The sequence below is a fragment of the Anopheles maculipalpis genome, chromosome 2RL (genome assembly GCF_943734695.1).
Source record: "Anopheles maculipalpis chromosome 2RL, idAnoMacuDA_375_x, whole genome shotgun sequence".
NCBI lineage: Eukaryota > Metazoa > Arthropoda > Insecta > Diptera > Culicidae > Anopheles > Anopheles maculipalpis.
The window spans coordinates 51,755,436-51,777,042 of record NC_064871.1 but is presented as its reverse complement, the minus strand read 5'-3'; the positions used below and the strand labels follow the sequence as shown (position 1 = coordinate 51,777,042).

At 43.6% G+C, this 21,607-nt stretch overlaps 5 protein-coding genes across 6 annotated transcripts in view; 2 read left to right on the top strand and 3 right to left on the bottom strand.

Annotated features, from left to right (window-relative positions):
- The window catches only part of LOC126559524 (uncharacterized), a 174,982-nt gene that overhangs the window by 146,118 nt on the left and 7,257 nt on the right, over positions 1 to 21,607 (top strand). The window lies entirely within an intron of this gene.
- LOC126557857 (synaptic vesicular amine transporter) lies at positions 1,211 to 2,871 on the top strand. Its single transcript, XM_050213765.1, has 2 exons — positions 1,211 to 1,313; positions 1,472 to 2,871. Exons 1-2 carry the CDS (start codon positions 1,211 to 1,213, stop codon positions 2,869 to 2,871), a joined length of 1,503 nt encoding a protein of 500 aa, XP_050069722.1.
- LOC126559620 (huntingtin) lies at positions 4,205 to 13,682 on the bottom strand. Its single transcript, XM_050215790.1, has 8 exons — positions 11,064 to 13,682; positions 10,302 to 10,988; positions 10,061 to 10,244; positions 6,452 to 9,977; positions 6,130 to 6,378; positions 5,593 to 6,061; positions 5,087 to 5,521; positions 4,205 to 5,026 (listed from the first exon to the last, which is right to left on the bottom strand). The coding sequence occupies exons 1-8, from the start codon at positions 13,668 to 13,670 to the stop codon at positions 4,265 to 4,267; spliced, it is 8,919 nt and encodes a 2,972-aa protein (XP_050071747.1). The 5' UTR covers positions 13,671 to 13,682; the 3' UTR covers positions 4,205 to 4,264.
- On the bottom strand, positions 14,433 to 15,243 carry LOC126558917 (uncharacterized). The gene is made up of 2 exons (XM_050215005.1): positions 14,941 to 15,243; positions 14,433 to 14,873 (listed from the first exon to the last, which is right to left on the bottom strand). The coding sequence occupies exons 1-2, from the start codon at positions 15,241 to 15,243 to the stop codon at positions 14,433 to 14,435; spliced, it is 744 nt and encodes a 247-aa protein (XP_050070962.1).
- Positions 18,076 to 21,607, bottom strand: part of LOC126557117 (ABC transporter G family member 23) — a 41,978-nt gene continuing 38,446 nt past the window's right edge. For both annotated transcript variants that reach the window (XM_050212781.1, XM_050212782.1), the window contains exons 3-11: positions 20,761 to 20,879; positions 20,496 to 20,691; positions 20,219 to 20,420; positions 19,979 to 20,130; positions 19,771 to 19,915; positions 19,620 to 19,706; positions 19,143 to 19,533; positions 18,813 to 19,062; positions 18,076 to 18,741 (exon numbers count right to left, since the gene is read on the bottom strand). In XM_050212781.1, coding sequence (XP_050068738.1) covers positions 18,174 to 18,741; positions 18,813 to 19,062; positions 19,143 to 19,533; positions 19,620 to 19,706; positions 19,771 to 19,915; positions 19,979 to 20,130; positions 20,219 to 20,420; positions 20,496 to 20,691; positions 20,761 to 20,879 — 2,110 coding nt within the window. In that variant the 3' untranslated portion in view covers positions 18,076 to 18,173. The remainder of the gene's footprint in view (positions 18,742 to 18,812; positions 19,063 to 19,142; positions 19,534 to 19,619; positions 19,707 to 19,770; positions 19,916 to 19,978; positions 20,131 to 20,218; positions 20,421 to 20,495; positions 20,692 to 20,760; positions 20,880 to 21,607) is intronic.

Here is a 21,607-nt window from a genome sequence, read left to right as displayed (position 1 = left end):
CACACCACCGAGCCGCTCCCCACCTAGCGGCCCGGTAAGCATTAGGAATAAATGTAGGAACGATCAATAAAAGAAAAATGGGATTAAAATCAAAGCAAGTAGATCGAACGATGCCTTTATAGACAATTCTTATAGGTGAAATAACTTCTTATACTTGTTAACAATGTTTTGGTGTCTAAAATGATCGATTACCCGAATGATGAATTCAAGGGCCGGTGGCTTCCGCTTTGGCTTTATCAACAAGTTGTGTTAAATTCAGCTTGTCATCCAGTATCACACCAAGCTCACGAACGGATGTAACATGGACAAGAGAAGTTTGAAAATGTGTGTAGCTATATGAAGTTCGATCACGAGCATGAGAGAAGGACAGAATATGTAGACAGATTTATAGAAAGAATGTTTAAAAAACATCAAATAGAAAAAGAATCGTCGGAATCTTTTTTAGAGTAAAAATAGAGATGTTTATAGTGTGTAAAAGATTCATAGTGGTGTTGCAAGGCTTTGTGGTTTTAATAAATAAGATTAATAAGGATAAATTGTTAAATAAATAATACAATTATATAAATAAAAATTCATCAGCTGTCCTTTGTGTTCAAACCAAATACAATATAACAAATACTTGTAATAATGTAACATTACAATAATTTACTTTTAATGATAAAAATCACAAAACATTTTAAATGCCATAGTACACATGTGAGTTATTGCTTAGTTTGTAAGCGAACGGAGAAGTACTGGGCGCCTCCATTGTGCCGAGGAGGCGCCCAGTACTCCGCTCTTGTTTCAAGCGAGCGAGCGTCTCGATTCAATGCTGTGAAACTCATTCTTTCCGGTTGCTATAGTTACTAGGCAACACTCTCTCGACAGTTAATCTCACGGACGCTCATCGATGCTCTGAGTCCATTTAATCGCGAGCGTTGGTTGTGATTTCCAGTCAGTCAGTGGAAAGCTTTGCCACAATCTAGGACACACACTTGTTGATACCGTGCGTTGACGAGAGGTCCACGAGATAGAGTGGTCCTGTGTTGTACACTTTTCCAAACATTTTATAACGGTTACGATATTTAGCACCGGGAAGTTCAATATCAGCTCTTCCGTGAAGGTGAAATTATATTAGAGCATTTTTTTTTTCAATCCGTGAAGTGACGAAGATTTCCAACAGAGAGCTGTATTTTCAAAATCAAAACAACAAAAAAACATTTGCTACAATATGTTATCGTTGGATTGCTCAAACTTGCGCCAATGTCGGGTCGTTGTGGCCATGGTTGTATACATTTCACTCTTTCTTGATAATATGCTGCTTACAGTTATAGGTAAGAGAAGAATTCACTTGTAGATTTTCCACGTTTAAAATACGTTTCATTCACATAATTTTCATTTCCTGATTCCTATTCCTGATTCCTGATTACTTATAGCTATAAAAGAAAAATTCATTCTAATAAAGAATCTCTTCTCACCGTTGCATTCACAGTACCGATTCTTCCCGACTACCTGGTGCAGTTCCACGACAAAGTACCGGCCAGCATCATCTACAAAAACTTCAGCCTGCATTACGTCCCCAAGCTTATTGGAGCGGTAAGCCAAGCTGTGGTGGTCGTCCAACCGACAAACCCTCCCACCGCCAGTTCATTGACGATGGAGCAAGAGAACGGATCCATCGGTATACTACTGGGTGTGAAGGCTCTCGTGCAGCTGTTGGCCAATCCCCTGGTTGGAAACGGAACAGCCCGCTTCGGTTACTGCATACCGATTACATTCGGTACCTTTAATCTGTTGTTGGCATCACTGATATTTGGCTTCGGCACATCCTACACTTCACTGTTCGTTGCACGCGCCATCCATGGCGTTGGATCGGCGTGTATTGGCGTGTGTGGCATGAGTCTTGTGGCGCAACTGTACACCGAACCGGAACGCCGGTCAAAGGTGATGGGCACAGTACTGGGTGCAATGGCTGTCGGTGTACTGGTCGGTTATCCGTTCGGAGGAATAGCCTACGAAATGGCTGGCAAAGCTGCACCATTCCATGTGCTGGCCGTGCTGTGTGCTGGTAATTTGGTGCTCCAATACTTTCAGCTAGATCTCGGTGCGTTTCGTGCGAATGCAATGCCCCACGAATCATCCACCACGATAGAGGACAAGCGAGCGACCTGGTGGCCACTTCTCAGCAATCCGCTCATACTGATCGTCGTGGGAGGCATCTGGATTTCAACCTCAGCGATGGCCATCTTGGAACCGTGTCTGCCAATTTGGATGATTAGCCAACTGCACCCGAAAAAATGGCAGCTGGGAACGGTATTCATTCCGGACTCCATCGGTTACTGGTTAGGTACGAACTTTTTCGGTTCGGTGGCCTACCGGTATGGGCAGATACGAGTTTCGATTGTGGCCCTGTTTCTTGTAGGCAGCTCGTGCATTCTCATCCCATCCGCCAACACCGTTACAGGACTGCTGTTGCCCCATCTAGGCTTAGGATTAGGAATCGGAGTGGTAGACGCGGCCTTAGTGCCTCTGCTCGCGACACTGGTCGATTCACAGCTCAGTAACTATGTTGATCAGGGCGTTGGTCTGAGTTTGGAAGAATCAGGTGGCGAATATGGCTATGGGGCGGTGTATGCGATACAACAGATAGCAGTCAGTCTGGCTTATTCGCTTGCACCGATAGTTGGTGGAGAATTGGTTCCAGTCACCGGCTTTGCTACGGTTTTGCGTGCTCTCGGTGTGCTGAATATTCTGTACATTGCACCGTTGTTATGTTCCAGTATCCGTTGCTCAGTGGGAAGTATAGTGGGAAGTTCAATGAAACAAAAAGATTTGCCACTAGCGAGCAGTGAACCTACGAGCTATAGGCGTTTTTACAACACCCTCGAGTAGAGAGTGAGAGCCAAAATCCCAACGGCGGAAGGGAGCAAGCAATCGTGCGTGAAATGGAATTAGTCTTTATCTCTTGTCAGCAGACATTGTCGCTGTACCGTACTTTATGCCACCGAATAAAATACCGTCCGGAATTGACTAACGTTGGGACCATTTAAAGAAAGTTTATTCTCGAGATTGAGTGTAATGATGGTTAAAAAGGTTTTATTTAATTCCTGCCACATAAAAACACATACAAGCAGCGTAACTAGCAAATATAAGATAATACACTCGTGCATGTGTGGACCGATTCAGTATATAACATAGTACGTAAGCATTCTAAAATGCCGTGTGAAAATGTACGGCTGTTGTATGATAGCTAAATCAGACAGGATTGATTTTTCTGTTGATCTGATAAGCTGATTCCATCGATCAAGCTTTTAATTACACACTTACTTATCAGGCGCTACAACCGCTTTGTGGTTTTGGAGTGCTGTCAAAACCTCGAAACCGCTTATGGTCAGTGCCGTCGTCTTCCAGTCCATTATTCCTAACCGTTCTGGCGAATCTCTCCAGTGCAATCTGGACATAAAAATACTTTGTCAGCGGGGTTATACGATGCCATTATCGAGACTTGACCAGCACAACGGAGCCTGGCGAGTATAATTCGCTGCATGATGGTAAGATTAACGCAGAGCTTTTCAATGTTGCGGCTCCTCGATTGTACTTGTACACATACAGGGTCAAACATTCTCCCAAGTATCCTCTTCTCAAATATGGCTAAGAAAAATTCTTCAGTTTTTAACAAAATCCATGTCTCAGATATGTATTTGATGATCGAGACTATGGAATGGTCGTTTCACCCGCAGTGAATGGACCACACGAATGGTGTGGTCGACGCTGACATTTAATCCCACATAAGTGAAAGTTTAGACAACCTCAAAAGTCGTGCGTAAATCAGTGTTTGTTATTTTACTTACACACACACACAACACAAAACAGTCGAGTTGTTACATCTGAGAATAGGTCACAATTTGCTTACCCTTGTATGAAGACAATTAATTCGCAATACTTAGAATAAGTTTACCATAACTTGCAACAGTATTTACCTATAAAACTCTACTTAACACGGATTTTGCTTTGTGAGATTTTATTATTTTGAATTACAACGATAAATTGCTTGAAATGGTTCCAAATAGCGAGAAGGGCAAAATTTTACTGACTTGACATCGATAGTAACGCAAAATAAATCTAAAACTTAAACAAATTTCTAATCAATATGCCAATACAAAACATCACACAAATAAACTTGCAATGCATAACATTCGATCAATGTGTTTTATATTTAACCATTTGCTAAAAGAGAGCAGTGCCAAAACTAGAGAACTTTTACACAAAATATCTACTCAATATCTTACAAGCACTGCACAAGGCTTTGAAATATGAAGGAATCGTGCTGTCGGAATATTTCCTTAAACTTTATCCTCTGACCGCTACCGTTTTGCTCGAGCCGTGAGTAGAAATCTTTCGCTGAGATGATAAAGTTGTTAATTTCTCTTTCATTCAGTTGCTGATAAGATGGCAACGACAGCACCTCCGGTAACAGTTTGATCAGATGCTGATTCAATGACGCAGAAAGGAATATTACCGTTAGGCACCAGACGGACTTGTTCACCTGGGGAAAGGATAAAAAGTTTGGCAACGAACAGAGCAACCATTCCTGCAGCAGCGCCAAGTATGACGCATCAATCGCTGATCGGAATAGCTGATACGTAACGCCGGCAATAATGTCCGGGTTCGGTTGATTCATCATCAGCTCCTTAAACACCTTCGTGAGAATCTCGTTCGGTGGCAGCAGATCACGTAACAGCTGGCAAAGCACGTCCCCAAAAACCTTGGCACCCTGCGGTGTGGTTGTACGGATTTTGGCGAACAGTATCTCAATCTTATCGATTTGCTGCACTATGATGTCCGGTTCGTCCTGCACAATACCATTGCAGCGTTCCGTACTTTCAAGTTGCTCGTTGCAGCTACGATAGATGCAGGTGACCAGCAGTTTTAGCGCAGACAGCGAAAACATCTCATTGTCGATTTTAACCAGATCGATTGCAAGCTTTTCAATCTTTTCGTGAAGTGCACGCGAAACTCGATCGGTAATGATCAGTCGTTCCAGGCCCTTAAAAGGAGAAAAAATGTTAGAAAGCACAGGAAGAACTAACATACAGGAGTTACTAACATTTAGAATGCACAAATAAATGTCCAAATTGGTCGTTCGCTTGAGAATATTGTTGGCAGAAATTATGCTATTCGATAAAAGATTACAATCGGGCACGAAGCGTGACGTGTGCTCAATAACGTAGAAATTTAACGTCCAAACAAGCTTCGTATGAAGATCACTGAAAGCTCCAGAACTTTCTTCGATAATACCATGCTTTACAATGTAATTCACTATAACGTTGCGTAGTAAATGCAGTTCGTCATTCATGGTGCCGATAGAAGTGTTCGTTTTGATGAGACATTCTAGCAAACAGATTAAGCCCTGCAGCGTTGCGTTGCGAATGTACAGCTGGGTGCTTTTAAGATACGTCGGAATGATGGTACAAAGATGCGTCAGGTCATTCATCGTTGGTACTAGTAGCGCCGCCAACCGACACAGCAAGTAGATGATGTGCTGTTTGATGTGAAAAGGAGATAGTTTTATTTGCATTCTGTCCTCACGCCGTACGCGATGCTTTTACGTACCTGCTGTGAAATTGTATCTTCCATGGGAACACGCTCCTGCAGCTTGAGCAACAACTGATTCAACCAAAATATTTGATCCCGATTTTCAACTATCTCGCAAAAGTTGACCAAATGTGGCAAAACCAGTGCCGGATCTTCCTCTATCAACTGCTTCAAGACGTCGAAGACCAACTGCAGCGAGCTCGTTATGTCAATGTTAATTTTCTCTACAAAATATCGCTTATTCCGAACGACTAACGATTCTACTGACATCGTATTGCATACACTCTGCTCACTCGTTCGCTCTATTAACTCCCAGAAATACTCTAACGAAAGTTGATTCTGATCGAACTGTAGCGTACCAACGCTGCTGTCGTCAAGCGCGTACTGATCATCCGAACCCGCAATTAGCAACTGTCGCTCCAGATTGGGCTGATAAAATACGTTGCTTAGTGGAATAGACAGCTGGATGTTGTGTAGTTTCTTTAGCCTAAAATCGAAAGTATAGGGCATATGTAGCAAACTAGAAGCTAAACGAGGGCATTAATATATATTTACCCAATGGTGTCACATTTAATTTTGGGATTGCGTGTAGTGTGATTAAACTTTCCCTCCCGAAATCCAATCCACGGATATCGATAGCACGACAGGAGCAAAGTTATTACAGCCTTTAGACACATATTTTTGATTTCCCTTTGCTCTAGCAGGCTAACAAAAATGGGATCATCCGACCGGTTCAGCAGCACCATCAGTGCCATAAATAGTTCCTCAAATTGCTGACGCGACGAGAAACCAAATACGTATGCTCTGGAAATATTTGAATACACAATATAAAACTTGTAAAACATTGTTGGATGCATTAGAGCATTGTATAACATACCTTTTCAAAAACATTTCCAACAGTTCAACATCAAACAAATGTTCGATTGGCACGGTCGGTAGCTTTGGATGGCCGTTCTCTAATGCTTCCAGTGCATCGTAACACTCGTACAGTTCGTACGGTGTCAGTGCGTACGGATAAAATCGATCCAATTTCAACAAAGGTATGGCCAACGATTCAATTATCGAAATCGTATTGCTTCCCAAACTAACGCACTTTGCCATCGCTGAAAGATCGGACACAAATTCCGCAATGATGATCGTTTGCAGGTAAATTTGCATCGCGGAGCTTTCGGCTGCTAGGAAACGTTCAAACACAATCGGTAACTGCCGTCGACCTAACAGTTGATCGTCTCGTAGAGAACTTGCTATCAATTTGTACAGAATCTTAATATAATGATCCACATCGTCATGGTAACGATCGTTTTGGTTCAGCTCATGCCAAAGATAGCGCTGCTGAACGATGGTTCCAATGCATTTCAGATACAGCTCGATCCGCGTAACATTTTCCATTGATTCTTGCTCCAACGAACGCGCACACACGTTTCCGAACGAGAGTAGCGTCTCGAAGAAGTTGGACTTAAGCAAATGCTCCTTAATGAAACGATCAACTAGCTTGCCCTCAATGTAGAAAAGGCAAAGGTGCTCCAGCTTCTTCAGGTACTCCAGGAAACAGATGACCGATTCGGCACAGTGCACCGTAGCCACCGTATCTAGCTGTGGTTTTTGTTTCGTTTCGTTTAGTTTACGCATCAACACAATCAATGCCACCTTCAGCATCGGGTGTACCTTCAAATAGTTTAGATGCGGATTGAACTGCACACAATCGGTCCGGAAGGAAAGAAACATGCTTTCGAATGCTACTGCAATGATGTCACGAAGCAGTCGCACATTTAGCGAACCGCTCGAGAGCAGATTTATCAGTTTGCTTTCAGATTTGATTTCCAGCAACATTTTAGCTACGTTACGAGCCTTTGTATACGAAGTTTCGGTGCAGTGATATGAAACTTGTTGCAGAAACCATGCTTCATCGATGAGTAGATCCTTTAGCGCCATTGCATCGATCTTTGGTAGTACTGGTTGTATGCATTCGTCCACCAAGCAAATGCCTTCATAGCATTCTCTCAGCTGGGACAACGTTTTGAATAGTTTGGGAAACTTTCGCTTACGATCATTGTTAAAGCGCACATACAGATGTTGGAAATCACTCGCCGGCAGTACGGTTAGTACCGCACTATCTTTAAGCCCAGCAGCACCTAACTGTACCAGTGCGCCTAGTTTGCGATCGAGGATAAGAGCGGCGTTGCGTGCTGTCACTATGTTGACCGTATCAAGTAAATCTGTAAGCCTACTGCACATAAGCGGCAACGTGGTGAGTGAGGCTTTTTCTAGCAACGAGCATTGAATAGTGGTGAGCTTGCTCTCCACGCTGTTCATGATTGTCTTCACGATTTGTTTTGAAAATTCATCGTCCGTAATGTGACATAACAGCAGTGGTTGAAAATGCACCGAAAGAAGCAAAGTTTCACTCGCCAATAATGCACCAACTTCTTGCCGAGCCCATTTCGATTCGTTCGGTTTGTTTTCCAACAGTGCCTCGATCAGTGCGGCAACTAGACGATCATTTCGCACACTATACTCATCATTGCGTATAAGCGATAGCATCAGTTCCGCATCGAATCCATGTTTGATTAACACTTCGCTCAGACATCGTGCAACTGTTACCGGCAAACGACGCCAATGGATCAGCTCTAACGGGATCTGTTCGGCAAGAGCCCGGCTAACTGCAGCAAATCGTGTCATCTGGCTGAGCGTACTGATGTACCGATGGATGGCGTCGTACATAAATTGAACATCCGCATAACACGTGCCATATGCTAGATTTATCTCATCCAGCATGGTTAAACATTCACGTAGATAGCAAACCAACGTTCGAGCTATGCTTTGGGCAGCTAGTTGCACATCATCTTCCGTTAAACGATCGACACTATGTTCCTGCTCTTTCGGAACACCTTCATCCACATAGGTCTTCGTCTTACGAAGATACAATCCAATATGATTCAGAAGATAAGTTTCTTCGGTTTGTTGAAACACTTGGCGAATGATCAATTCTCCGTATGTTATTTTTTGAAGCATTTTCCACGATTCGTTAGTGGCTGTGGTGTAGAAGATTTCTACGAATCGGAGCACCATTTTACTTTCTAGCAACTGGCTACGGCTAAGACATTCAAACAAACGACGCACAATGTAGTAATCCGAATTGCGCTTGATCATAAGCTTTCCATCGGACAGAACTTGCACCAGTGCGTTTAAAACATCCGACTCACAGTTGTTGGTTTCGCCGCCGTCACGCAACCGCTCGCTGTACATAATCATCGGAATAATCCGGTATGCGTCCAGCTCATCCGGAAACTTCATCAGCATGTTTAGCACCACCTCCTTCTGTGTGCTGCATTCCGCTGCATCAAGCACCTGCTTCGGTACGACACTGTTGCGACTAAGACGAAGCAGAAATATTTCATGCGTAAGCGCTTGTACCGAAGCGATGGCCGTTCGGCGAATGACATTGTTTGCCAACAGATTGTCGCAAATGTTAATTATCTTTGGAATCGTTACTAATGGTTTTTCGCGCACCAGTCCGCTAAGCTGAAACAGGAATCGTACTACCTGACGCATCAGTTCTTCCGAATCATCTATCGTACCACGTTCGATCGCTTCGATATGCTTGAAGATGGAGTCCACAAATAGGCTGTTCGCGTCCAGCAGCTGGTAGTTGATGTTGCAGTCCAGCAGCTGACACAGCATATGTAAAATGCTCGCCTGCACAGACGAGCGCATTTTGGTGAAGATTTTCAGGCACGTTATTACTAGCGGTTCAAACAGTTTCACGAACGCACCGATTTCCGGTGTAATGGGCTTGGACTTTGCTTTGCAAAAGTCATAATATCGTCTAAAAAATTCCTCTGATGCCACCTCGAGCGGATCCTCCGACAGTGACACTTTACGAAAGTACGCCATTTCCGTCATGCGATTGATGTAGTTAGCATGGAAAATGAACCGCAACAGATATCTAGTGCAGCGTATACAGTGATCCGGTTCGAGTACGAGAAACGTTTGCAAATATTGTAACATTTCTTCAACAAACTTTAGCCCATTAGTCATGGCGGAAAGAGACTTCATTTCCAATAGCGTCCACAGTGCTTCCAACGACGCTCGGAGACAATCGAAAAGCTTCTGACCTGATTCGGCATTAATCGTGATACGGTAGCTTTCCATGGAGCAGCGCACTTGTTGGTAAAACTTCATGTACGCATGATCGCTACCGAAATATCCAAAGCAGTTGATTTGTGCCAGCTCTTTGGTGTTCATGAAAATGTCTGCCTTCTGGGCCCGATTCATCACTAGCGGCGAGGCGTTTGTGTACACGTGATGATAGATGTTGAGCAGCTTTAGTAAGTGGATGATGAATTTATTCATCGTTTCATTATCGGTTGCAGCATTCGATGACGGGCAGCTCGATAATACCGCTGCAATGGAATTTAAGGTAAAAAATTGAAATAACTACCAGACTTATAGATGGCAAAAGCAAAAATCGACGCTTGTAACATACCTACAATCATCTGTGAGCAAATCCATAGTAATTCCGCATGTACCGCAAGATCCAGCACGATACCATTCATTCCCATTAATAAGCTCAGTAGCACATTAATCAGATTGTACTCGTTCCACAAGCTCACAAAAAAGAACAAATCATATTTGGCCAGAAACATGCGTAAAAAGTGAATTAAGCCAGACTGAAACGATGCATAAACTTATTAATACGTTCGCTTTAAGGTGAAATTTTGTATTACCTGAAGATTTTTGTCCCCAATTTTAAGCAGCAGATTGCTTATCCTATACATCACACGGCTTATGGTTGCAAATTCGGGCTCCATCAAGTTTGAATTTTCCCGTTTTCGATGATCAAACGGCGAAGCAAATGTACCGAGAACAAACTCGTCAACGAAATCAGCAACAACCGATTGTTTCGTGTGTAATGATGCCGATTTCGAGCGTGTGTTAGTATCACCCTGGTGGTTGCTAGCAATAAATTGTAATAATCGTTCGGCAGCATGGTTCCGTACCCGGTAATCACCATCGCCCAAACTGGTGAGCAATAGATCGAGTACGTTTTCCCGCATCTGTTCACCCTGCTGACCGTGCACTTTGATGCAATCGTAATCGAGCTGAACCATTATGTCCAGTAGCTTACACTGTACCAGCCAATACTTGTTATTTGCAAGGAGAAAAAGTCGATCGAGAACCATTTGCATGTAGAATGTTGATGCTAGTGCGGACGATTGCGATATGAGCGAGTCTTCTAAGAATATGTTCTTTTTGTACGACTGGAACGGAATGTTTGAATAAACTGTTTTATGATTCTCGCTCAATATTTCGCCGCTGTTTTCAGCGGAAAGGCTTTGGAAGTAAGCGTTGAAGAAAAGCTCCACGGAAGCTAGTGCTTGGTTTGCAACGGTGTGAATTTCATCCGAAAGGCCCTAAAAATGCAGTTACAAATGTTATTAGTTTTACAATAAAAATCAGTCGCCATAGAGCACACGAACACCCCTTACCTGCACCACAACGCGAAGCAGCTTCTGTTCGTTCACAAATGCTTGCGTATTAAGATTTGCTATTTTTGTGCGTACAAACTGTCTATAACTTCCACTGTTATCGATTGCAGCTCGTAACAAGTTACCCACAATCAATTGTACGGTACCGCGCAGTGTTGGGTCAGGACTGTCGTAAAACAGCAACACGTCCGCCAGCAATTGTTGCTGTTCCTCGTCTTCCGGTTCCTTACGGTTCGAAACTGCCATTGCCGTGATAGACGAGCCTTTGTCATTCTGCGCTTCTGCGCTTGATCGCACTCCGGTTCGATGTTCGTTTTTGATTGTGGTTATCACCTTTGGTACCACTAACAATTCCCTTCTGCGTGCCGTCCCCGACGATCCTACGGTAAGGCTGGTTGCACCGGGGCCTGGTTCCGATTGCGAAAGTATAGCGTCCAGATCGCGGCTTAGCTTTTCGTTGTTATCGATTGAAAAGTTTTCTTCGATCGATTTCAGTTTCGATTTTAAGCCCTGATCCAGACTTAGTGACATTGGAGAGAAATACTCAAAGTACGTTGCGCTGGTGCATTCGCCAAAGTGATCTTCCTTCATTTCTAGTAGATCGGAAGATGCTGGATCTTCCTGCTGCGCTATAGCAGTGTCCGTGGCGCTATCAGACTTATCCTCGGCAGCGGATGCTTCCTGTGAGAATTCATTTATAGCATCCTCGAGGTTTAATATCTCAACTACAGCAAACTCTTCGCGAAAAGCGTCCTTCTCAAGCGGCAAACACAGAAGCTCCGGCTTCATTCTCACACACGCTGCTATAATCTGCATCGATAAACTTTTTACAGAAACGCGCACGACTGAGTCAGGGATCAGAACGTGCCTAGCACCCGCCAACAAAAATCTCGAGCATATCAACCGAGCGGTGAAATCTAGCATATTCTGATCGTGTATGGTGCCAATAAATACTTCCTTCACACTGTCAGTAACATCCTCCGCTACCATTGACGTGTTGAGCGGAACTTCCAGCGTGTCCCGTGAAGGTGTTGGAGTTGGAATGGGCATCGGCGGTGCAACGGTAACTGGCTCGTCATCAAGATCTATTTCCAACGTTACATCCAGTTCGCCACGAACCGTTTCCGCATTGGACGACATGTGGCTGCTGGCCATCGATTCCATCGACAGCCGGTCTTCCTCTCCATCATCGGGCAGTGGTTTATCGATCGATTTTCGGAAAAACTTTGTTACCGATTCGGCCGCATTCGAGCTGGTGAGCAGTGTGTTGATGAACGAACCGATAGAGTCGGTGGACTTTTGGCTTTTCAGAGACAATGTGTCGGGAGCCGATGGTGCAAATGAATTCTTCGCACCGGATGTTGCTGTGTCAAGTGTACCGGAACATTCCAGTTGAAGGGCAGGCGCTGTCCGGCTTTCTGTATCGAGATCCATGCTTTTCAACGAGTCAAGCTCAATGTCCGATGCCGACGCCAGAGATCGATCGTCTATGGGTAGTGCAAATTTGGTCGGAGTCGATGTTAGTGGTAAGGATCCGGGACGCAACAGTTGGTCAGATCGCGCATCGGTACTTGACTTGCGCGATGATAACAGACTATCGCTTGGATTTATTTTAAAGATACTATTTTTCAGCGTTTTCCGCTTCAAAAGCATACGCCGATGTTCGCAGTGTTCCGATAGCAGAACCTTGCGCACCGCTGGCTGAACGTTAGCCAATATTACAAGCAGCACCTCGAGTGTTGCATTTATGATGGTGTGTGTCCCTTCGCGCAGGAAATGCAAACAAAGATCGTACGTTTCAATCGCTTTCTCCACGTTACAGTTTCGTAGCACGATCGGTAGTATCGCCCGGAAGCAACCCATCACGCCAAGCACCGTGTTGGATTGTTGCTGTAATTGGCTACATTTCAGCAGCTGCTCGATGCATCGATTGAACGCATTGTTTGCGTAGAAATCAGGATTCCGGGAACCTTGCACGAAAGAGATTGTATTTTTTGCTGCACACCTTCGTTTAGTTGCACAATCAGACCCAATGTCCTCCAGGAATAGTTCCGTCATCTTTAGAACTTCCCCATCCGTGAGGTAGCCTTCTAGGTGCTTACAAAATATCTCAGTAAAGTTACACAAACATTCCAGCAACGACGGTTCACGGCGCTTGAAAATGGAGTAAATGCAGGGCAGCAAGTTCTGGGCGTACGTTCGTGCCTTCCGTTGTTGGATAGTACCACAGTAGTGTGCAAAAATCGATAACACAGTGCGCAGCGATCGTTCATTTCCATTTTTCTTGATTTCGTGGTACAGGTCCCGCTGGATGCGGATGATGTTTCCGGTCGATTCGCAATGTCGCACTACACGGGACAAATTTTCTTCCGCACCCATGCGAACACTAGAATCAGTCTCTTCACAAAACATTACTAACACCGCCACTGCACTGCTGATGTGCGCGTAGTAGTTGGGCGAGTTCGCCGCGGACGTACCGGGACGGATATTGATAATTGTTTCGCTTATCTGTCCGAAGTGCACCAGCTTTTCCTTCGCGTTGCTGTTCACCGTTTTCAACGCTTCAATGGAACGCTGAAGCGCCCCAAAGGGATTAAGCTTATCCATCCTCGCTGATATACACTATATAGTCCCTATATAGTCTATGTAGTCTCGTTCGCAACACAAAACAGAAAAGAGACAATTTTATACGCCCTGTTGCAGGATGAGTCAAAACTTTTAGTATTTTTTTTTTCTCTTCACAGCTGCTCAGCTGTCAACAAAACAAATTGTTGTTGTTGTTTTTTTTTATTGTTGTCAGATGAAAGATGACATGTAAACAAACTGGACAACGTTTTATTTCGGACATTTTACTAGGTACAGTTTTCGTTGTATTAGAGTATAAATTAAAATATCGAGGTATAAAATTATTATAAAATATAATCAAAATCAACCAAAATCTGTGAATGGTTCCTACACCCATAATATTATCTATTCTCCTGTATAAAACGTAAATGATAAGAACCAGATGTTTTGTTATAAACTGTATGAAATATTGCAAACCAGTTTCCAAGCGATGGTTACAAATTGTAATTTTATTGTTACATTATTTAACATACTGAAGTACGCTCAGATAATATAATAGATAAGATAAGGATAATTGGTAGTTTTCATTTAATTTCCGAGTTAATAACGGGTAGTTTGAAATATTTCAGCTTAAAATAGTTTATGCCCCGTGAAATCTTACAAACCCAACTTATCAATTTTGAAAATTTAAAATAACCTCGATAAGGTATTATTTCCAGTTGCACTTTGTCAGATATTTCTCACGTGGTTTCACATTGTCATATTTTTAAAACATTTATTTAAAAAAAATCACTTAGCAATGATCTAACAGATAGAGTTTCCGAATGTTGATTGATCCAGTAATGTTTTCGATGAACAGAACGCATCTCCAACGGCTACTTTCATGGGAAACGATACGACCCGGATATCACCTGTCGGCGATACTTGTAGCGAGTTAGAACCCGTTCTTCCGGTCGTCCCGGATGGAATATTGAGTGGCTGTTGCAGCTGTCCTGTGATTGGATTGTAGGGATCGCATCGAGCTCTGGCCAGAATGCACGAGGTAGTGTTAACGTAGAAACCGATGCGTTGCGCTTCCACGTTAAGATCACGATTAACGAGAGTTTGAAGAATACACTGGTTGATAAGCATGTTTCCATTTATCCTTCTGACACACTGGACAAACTCACAGTGCCCAGAATAACAGTCTGCTGTGGATGTGCTGGTTGCCGAAACGGTTACTGGACGCGAACCCGTTACAATGCCCTAGGGAAAGAATAAAACATGCACTTCTCAGTGGATCATACGATTGAATCAAACAAAACGGTCTTACTGCAAGATTGGTCGCACAAGGTGCATAGCTAGTATTGATGAGATAAAGGGAAGCACACTGACTGATCGCGGCCAGTTGCGATGATCCCGCCGCAAGAGCTCCCGCTCTGAAAAAACAACCGTAACAAGCGTCTCGGGTCGTGACGGTAGTCGTTTGTGTTGTGTTGCACAGCAGGTTGAACAGGGAGAGTAGACGCTTATCATTTGCCGGACACAGTGGCCATGGGTTGACAAACTTAAATCCGAGCAAATGAACCACAGCTAGAAAGTGCACGACGAGCAGTAATGTTGAAAGGCACCACATTTCGCACGTCTTTACACCGGACAGCTTCAACGCAAACTACAAATCCATACGTCATCCAAACTAGACAGGGTCGGTCGGCGCGATTAACGCTTAACGCATTTAATGGATCAACCAGGTGGAACTAATGGCAATTTGCACACCTGCCGGTCCATCACCAAATACCAGCCAATCGGTATAGAAAAAAAATAGAGAAAGTTGCCGGCTTTCACTGGCTAGAATATAAAAACGTGGTGCTCTCAGGTGTAGGAATAATGGACTACTGGAAAATACTAATGTGTCACATTTGTAGCCAGCCGTCGAGATTGATGTAATGTGAAAAATTGTTTCCATCTGAATAGAAAAGCAAACAAAGAGTTATCATGGAACAGTAACCGACAAAATAATATAACCATTTTCCGTTTTTCAGTTGTTATCATTTCGCGGTCTTGGCTTACAGAAGTGGATGGCATAGAAACACCTGACGGACTAGATCGTCCGGTGTCATTTTCCTCACATGACCAGCGCATCAGAATCTGGCGAATCTGATTCGCTGTAAAATGTGGGGAAGTCTGATAGCCAGTAATATTACACAAAGCCTAACGTTATATAACAATTTACCACATTTTATCATTGCTATTTGAAATTACTGAAACGGCGTATCCCGACAAAATTGAATCAAAAGAGATTTCTTTGATAAATTCTCATTTATTCCTTTAAATTTTATTCCATTAAATTTACAAAAAAAACTTTAAATTATTCGTTGATTATCTGTAAATAAAACGATCGTATTCCATTATTCATCACTGTAGGAGTAATTTTTTGTTAGTTTTATTTTCTCATTGCATCAAACCGGAAGTGAAACATGCACGAAGGGAAATTGTTTTTTCTTCAGTTTTATGTTTATTATTATTGACATTCAGTATTTTTGTTTATTTTCCTCCACAAATACATTGATAAACGTGCCGCTAATTGGGTGGCATCGTTTTACTATTGCAAACTTCCTACACTTACGTTAATTCAAACAATGTTTACCCCTTTGTTGTAAGCATGAGTTCGCTGCGTTTATTTATTAAGTATTTTACTTTATTCCCTTCACTAAACCCACCCCTTGGTATAGTATGCGTCTGTATGTGTATGAGTGTGTGTGTGTGTTTTTTGTCATATGCCGCTAGTGAAACAAAACCACTCTTAACAAGTACAGATAAGAGCCCAACGAGTCAAATGGATAAGAAACGTGCTAGCGAATAAGTTTAACATTAGTTTCATTGTCCGTGGTTGTTTCCCGCACACTGGCAGCCCCTCCGCGTCTCCAGTCCCGTTCCATCTCCAGTGCTCCTTCAAAAGCGGCCAGATGATCATTAGATTGGTACAGTCCCGTTTCCAAATGTACATAAGCCACCCACCGGGATCATGTTTCACGAGCATCCATAATCTTCACACGCAGGCTACGCATCGAACGGGAAAGTTTTAAATCGTACGTACATAAACGCCTTCACAGTAGGCCAGCCAGCACGAAAAGGGATAAAGGTGTAATTGGCTTTAACTCTGCCAGTAGCTCAAAAACCAGGCAGCCATAGTACACGGGAATAAAGTAAGTATTTATAGATGCATGCACAGTTCCTGTTCGGAAGATACTACTTATAGACACATATTGTGAGCACAGTTCTCCCTTAAATGTCTGATATTGTGTGTGGTTTTCTTGGTGACCAAACACTGCTTTGTTCTGTGTTGCATATGTATAGTTTACGTATTGGAGGGAATTTTCAGGGTTTGATGATCATTTTGTTTGATATTGATAAGTGTTTTCCAATGTTTTTTTTTTTTTATCCCGGAATGATAAAATTGTAAAAAGGATTAGTTTTCCTGCGATCATCTGGAGGTTGACCGGAAGAAAATGCATATTATCCTAGCTGCTAGAGCTCTCCACGGTGTATGTTTGTGTAGCTTTTTTTTGTATGTGTGCATGCATGTGTACACCAACTGTTTGGATCGTTTCATATTACACCATATTAGATATATTAACACAAAATACTCTGGTATGATGATACATATTTATAATAAAAAATATAGCTTTTGCTCATTGCTTTACAATCACAGTTCACATTGACGCGTTCGTGTATATGTTTGATTTTTTTATATTTTGTTTTGTCTTTTTTTTATTAGTTTGTATGTTTGTATTGTTTTTCTTGTCACTTTCTCCCCTTTTCGTTTGAAAAATATACCCTCACCCAGTATTACTCATACATTTATAGCCACAACACACACGAACACGAACTCGCCATTTTGTATTTCCCCAACCCGTTCATACATAATATTGTCACACATGCACACATAATACTCCATTCATGCTTTTTTTTTTTGTTTGTTGTTGCTCGATCACTCCAAATTCCCGTTCACGCTACATGGTCGTGTCTCGTAGTTCTTTACGTAATCGATTATCTCTTATTGGTGCCGACAGCCAAAAGACAGCGTGCCGGTCGAACGTTCGATTAGAGAATATTCCAGTCCTCTGCTTATATATCCTGCAAGCGTTCTGTTATGCGGTAAAGCTCGCTCCCATGCTTAATGGGCGGTTGGATTCGGCCGGTGAATTGGTTAAAAAATAAAAAGAGCAAACCAACAGTAACCGAGCGATCCTACGCGGTAACTGGAATTTCTTACTATCATAGTTTATCGTTTAAAGGGGAACAGAAGCATCTTTTTACCATAGTAGTAGCTGAGTGTGAAAGGCGATAAAAAGTGATAGATGGGAGTCCAAGACGTAAGTAAGATTGAGCAAATTCTAATGTTTGTCTGTTTTACAGCACCACCACCTGGTCGTGGTGCTTCGCCTCACTTCTAAAGTCTTCTTAACCCATACTTGCACGATCATACGCTGTTTGGATCGACGCTGTCGGTGAAATGAATAAATCCCCATTTACCATCACGCTATAACTATTACGGTTAGCGATTTAACCTCGCTTGAACTTAAGCACCAACATCGTGATGATAAGGAACAGCGCGATCCAAGCGATCGTCGACACAAAGCCCATATACACGTCCGGCTCCATTATGCTCCAGCCGCGGGCCAGTATCGAGCGCAGGGACGTGGTAGCAAGGGTGAGTGGCAAACAGAGCGAAACATATCGCAACACCAGCGGCATACCTTCGATGGGCCAAATAACGCCCGAAAGTAGCAGCGTGGGATAGAATGAACCCAGTGCGAGCTGGATAGCGTTACGTTCGAGCTCACAGATTGCCGAAATGACAAAGCCAAAGCACATACCGCACAGACCCTGAAGAATGGTAAGCACTACGATCCAACCAATCTCTCCGTTGTTCGTCACACCGAATACCACAATCATGAATAGTAGTACCAGTGCCGTTTGACCGCACATCACCACAAACTGGGTGACGACGTGCGAGAATAGAATTTCGCTCGGTGTCACACCGGCAACCCACGAACGATCCAGCAAACCCTCGGTACGTTCGATGATCAGCGCCGATGATGTGAGTGCCACTGCCAGGAAGAACACGATACTGTTGGGAGGAAGAATATGAAATCAGATTAATATGGACGTTCAGGGTACGTTAACGATCAAGCTACGTACGTCAGAATGACTCCTGGCGCGACGAAATCGGTGAACGAAGGATCGTTTGTGCCGTATATCGGTGCCTTAAATTGAATCGGTACATCGCCAAGTTTCGGGTTGTTGTCGCATACTCGGAGCAACTGCTGGGCAAACTCCCGGTAGGCGACTTGCAGGTCCCGGTTAAGCATGATGCCAATTTGTTGATTAGACATATCGAGCCACACGCGAATTTCCGATTGATCCAAGGTTTCATCGTCCGCATCGCGTCCTGTGTTGGAAAATAGCACACATGAGTTAAACGATTTCTTAGCCTACTATGCTTTTATGTCACACACAACTACTACTTACCAAGAGCAATACGTGCCACGAGCGCATCGGTAAAGTTGTCAGTGAAATACAGAGCACCCCACGCATTTCCATCCCTTACCGCACCAAGCGCCGAATCGAGGTCCGAGTAGTACTCCTTCACGATGGTTGTGTTTAGGTGGCTCAAGTATCGACAGGACAAATTGGTAAAACTACATCCCGGATCGAACGCACAGTCCGCACCGATGGTTGAGTTCATTTCACCGTTTACGATGGCCATCTTCAGGTTGGTTGGATCACGTCCGATCGCCAAACAGAACAGGATCACCTGCATTACCGGGAGGGCAAAGATGAACAGCATCACGCCTACGTTTCTCCACATGCGCAGGATGTTCTTCACGAGCAGTGCTCGGATTTTTCCTCTCGAAGTAAACTTTTGGGATGAATAAGAAGAGTAAAATAATGCGTCAACTGAAGGGTTTCCTCGAGAGCTGGCGGATTATGTCATCTACAACTTACATTGGAACAACCTGAACATTCGGTGCAATTATCGCATTCGACTGCTTGACTGATCGCACCGGGTGCTGACCCATTTAGTCCGTTAATCTAGAATGGACATAAATTGGAAGATTAACTTTCAAAGTCGAGTTGATCCCAAAACAATACTTACTGCAATGGTCGATCCGTTGCTGTCACTGATGAGTACTTCCTTGCTCTGGTGGAAGTTTAGTCCAACAACTCCACTTTCCTGGCTGACGTAGACTGGGTTGTCCTTTTTGTTGCCGAACGCTAGTGCCGAGAGTGATATGTTGTTGCTGCAAGTTGAACAGTTGTTTGGTTAGCTCTAGCAACTGCAGTACATACGCGATATAACTTACCTGATGTTCAGCTCAGCGGGAGCCACATTTGCTTGGCCCTGTTTGCGAGACAGCTTGAGGAAGACATCTTCCAGGCTGCTGCAGCGATACATCGACAGCAGGCAGCTGGGCGATTCCTCTGCCAGCAGTCGACCGGATCGCATCAGACCGATCTGAAATGCACAAAACGAAAGTTGTTGAAGTGGAAAAAAGTTCCTAACATACAACAGATCGAGCAAGAATGTCCCGTGTATCTCTTACCGTGTGTGCTTGTCGGGCTTCTTCGATGTAGTGCGTTGTAATGATGACGGTTTTCTGACCGGCCTTGGTGATGTGCACGAGATGATTCCATATACTTTGTCTAAGTAGTGGATCCACACCGACGGTTGGTTCATCGAGAATGAGCAGCTCCGGATCGTGCATCAGTGCAACGGCGAACGAAACTCTTCGCTGTTGACCACCACTTTAGAGGTAACAAGGAAAGGTTGTCCACGGTTAGAACTATCGAAATTCTGCAAAGTTTTAAGCTCACCCTTACCTCAAATTCTTCACCAACCGCGACTCCGATGGCAGATCGAGAAAATTGAGCAAAAACTGTAACCGCTCGGCTATCTCTGACGTGTGCATGCCAAAGATCCAACCGAAGTACATCATCGTTTCGCGAATCGAGAATTCGCCATATAAAGCTATCTCCTGTGGCATATAACCTACGCGGGCTCCTGGCACACCGGATCCTTAAGAATGGAGAAACAACATTAGTTAAGTTGTAATGCTTGGTCGACCGACTGAGCTTTGCTAGTTACCCTTTGTGCCCGGCTTTCCGCCAAGGACCCATATTTCTCCTGAGTTTAGTCGCTTTCTGCCTACTATGCATGATAGAAGTGTCGTTTTACCGCAACCGGATGCTCCTAAAAGTCCATAACTGATCGTCAAGGGGGAAAAAGGGAGAACAAAAGAGCAATAATGAATGATTTTATTACACCTAGCACTTGCGCAATTCGTCCCGCGATTCGATGATTAGCTTGATTTTCATTTTCAACGTGTTTCATCACACAATTAAAAGACTCGGAGATGCTTTATGGGCTACCGAGCTAATTGTTTCCATGGTTAACGCACTAACTAACGAGTGAAGAAGCAACATCCACACACAAGGGTAACGTAAGCCGACAAGCTGTTTGACGAAGCGTCGCAATGCTTAAACACTAGTACGTCTTGATCGAATCCATTCCGATCACGTGCCGACGATTTATGTACGCCTTTGGACGGTGGGGTGACTATTTGCGTTAGATATGGTCTCCGTTGCCTTTTTGCCGACCGCTTAGGGCAGCGAAATAAATAATCATTGGCCAGTGGACAGTGCTGTAACCAGTGGGAACGGTTCCTCCACATCATCATCGCGATCTGTCAAATTCCTAAGTGTTACTGGTGATATGGCGACGCTTAATGTATAATAAGAATGTATTCTACAGTGGTTTGCTCCGCGGCAACGAATCGTTATAGTGTGCACGGGCAAAAACCTAATGCGACAAAGGTTCTGCAAATGCAAACTTCTATCAATCAGCCAGTTACCGCAACTTGGTGTCGGTAATGTGCAACAAGATCATTACCATGCTATTCGGATGCATTGAGACGGGTCTAATGGATGACACT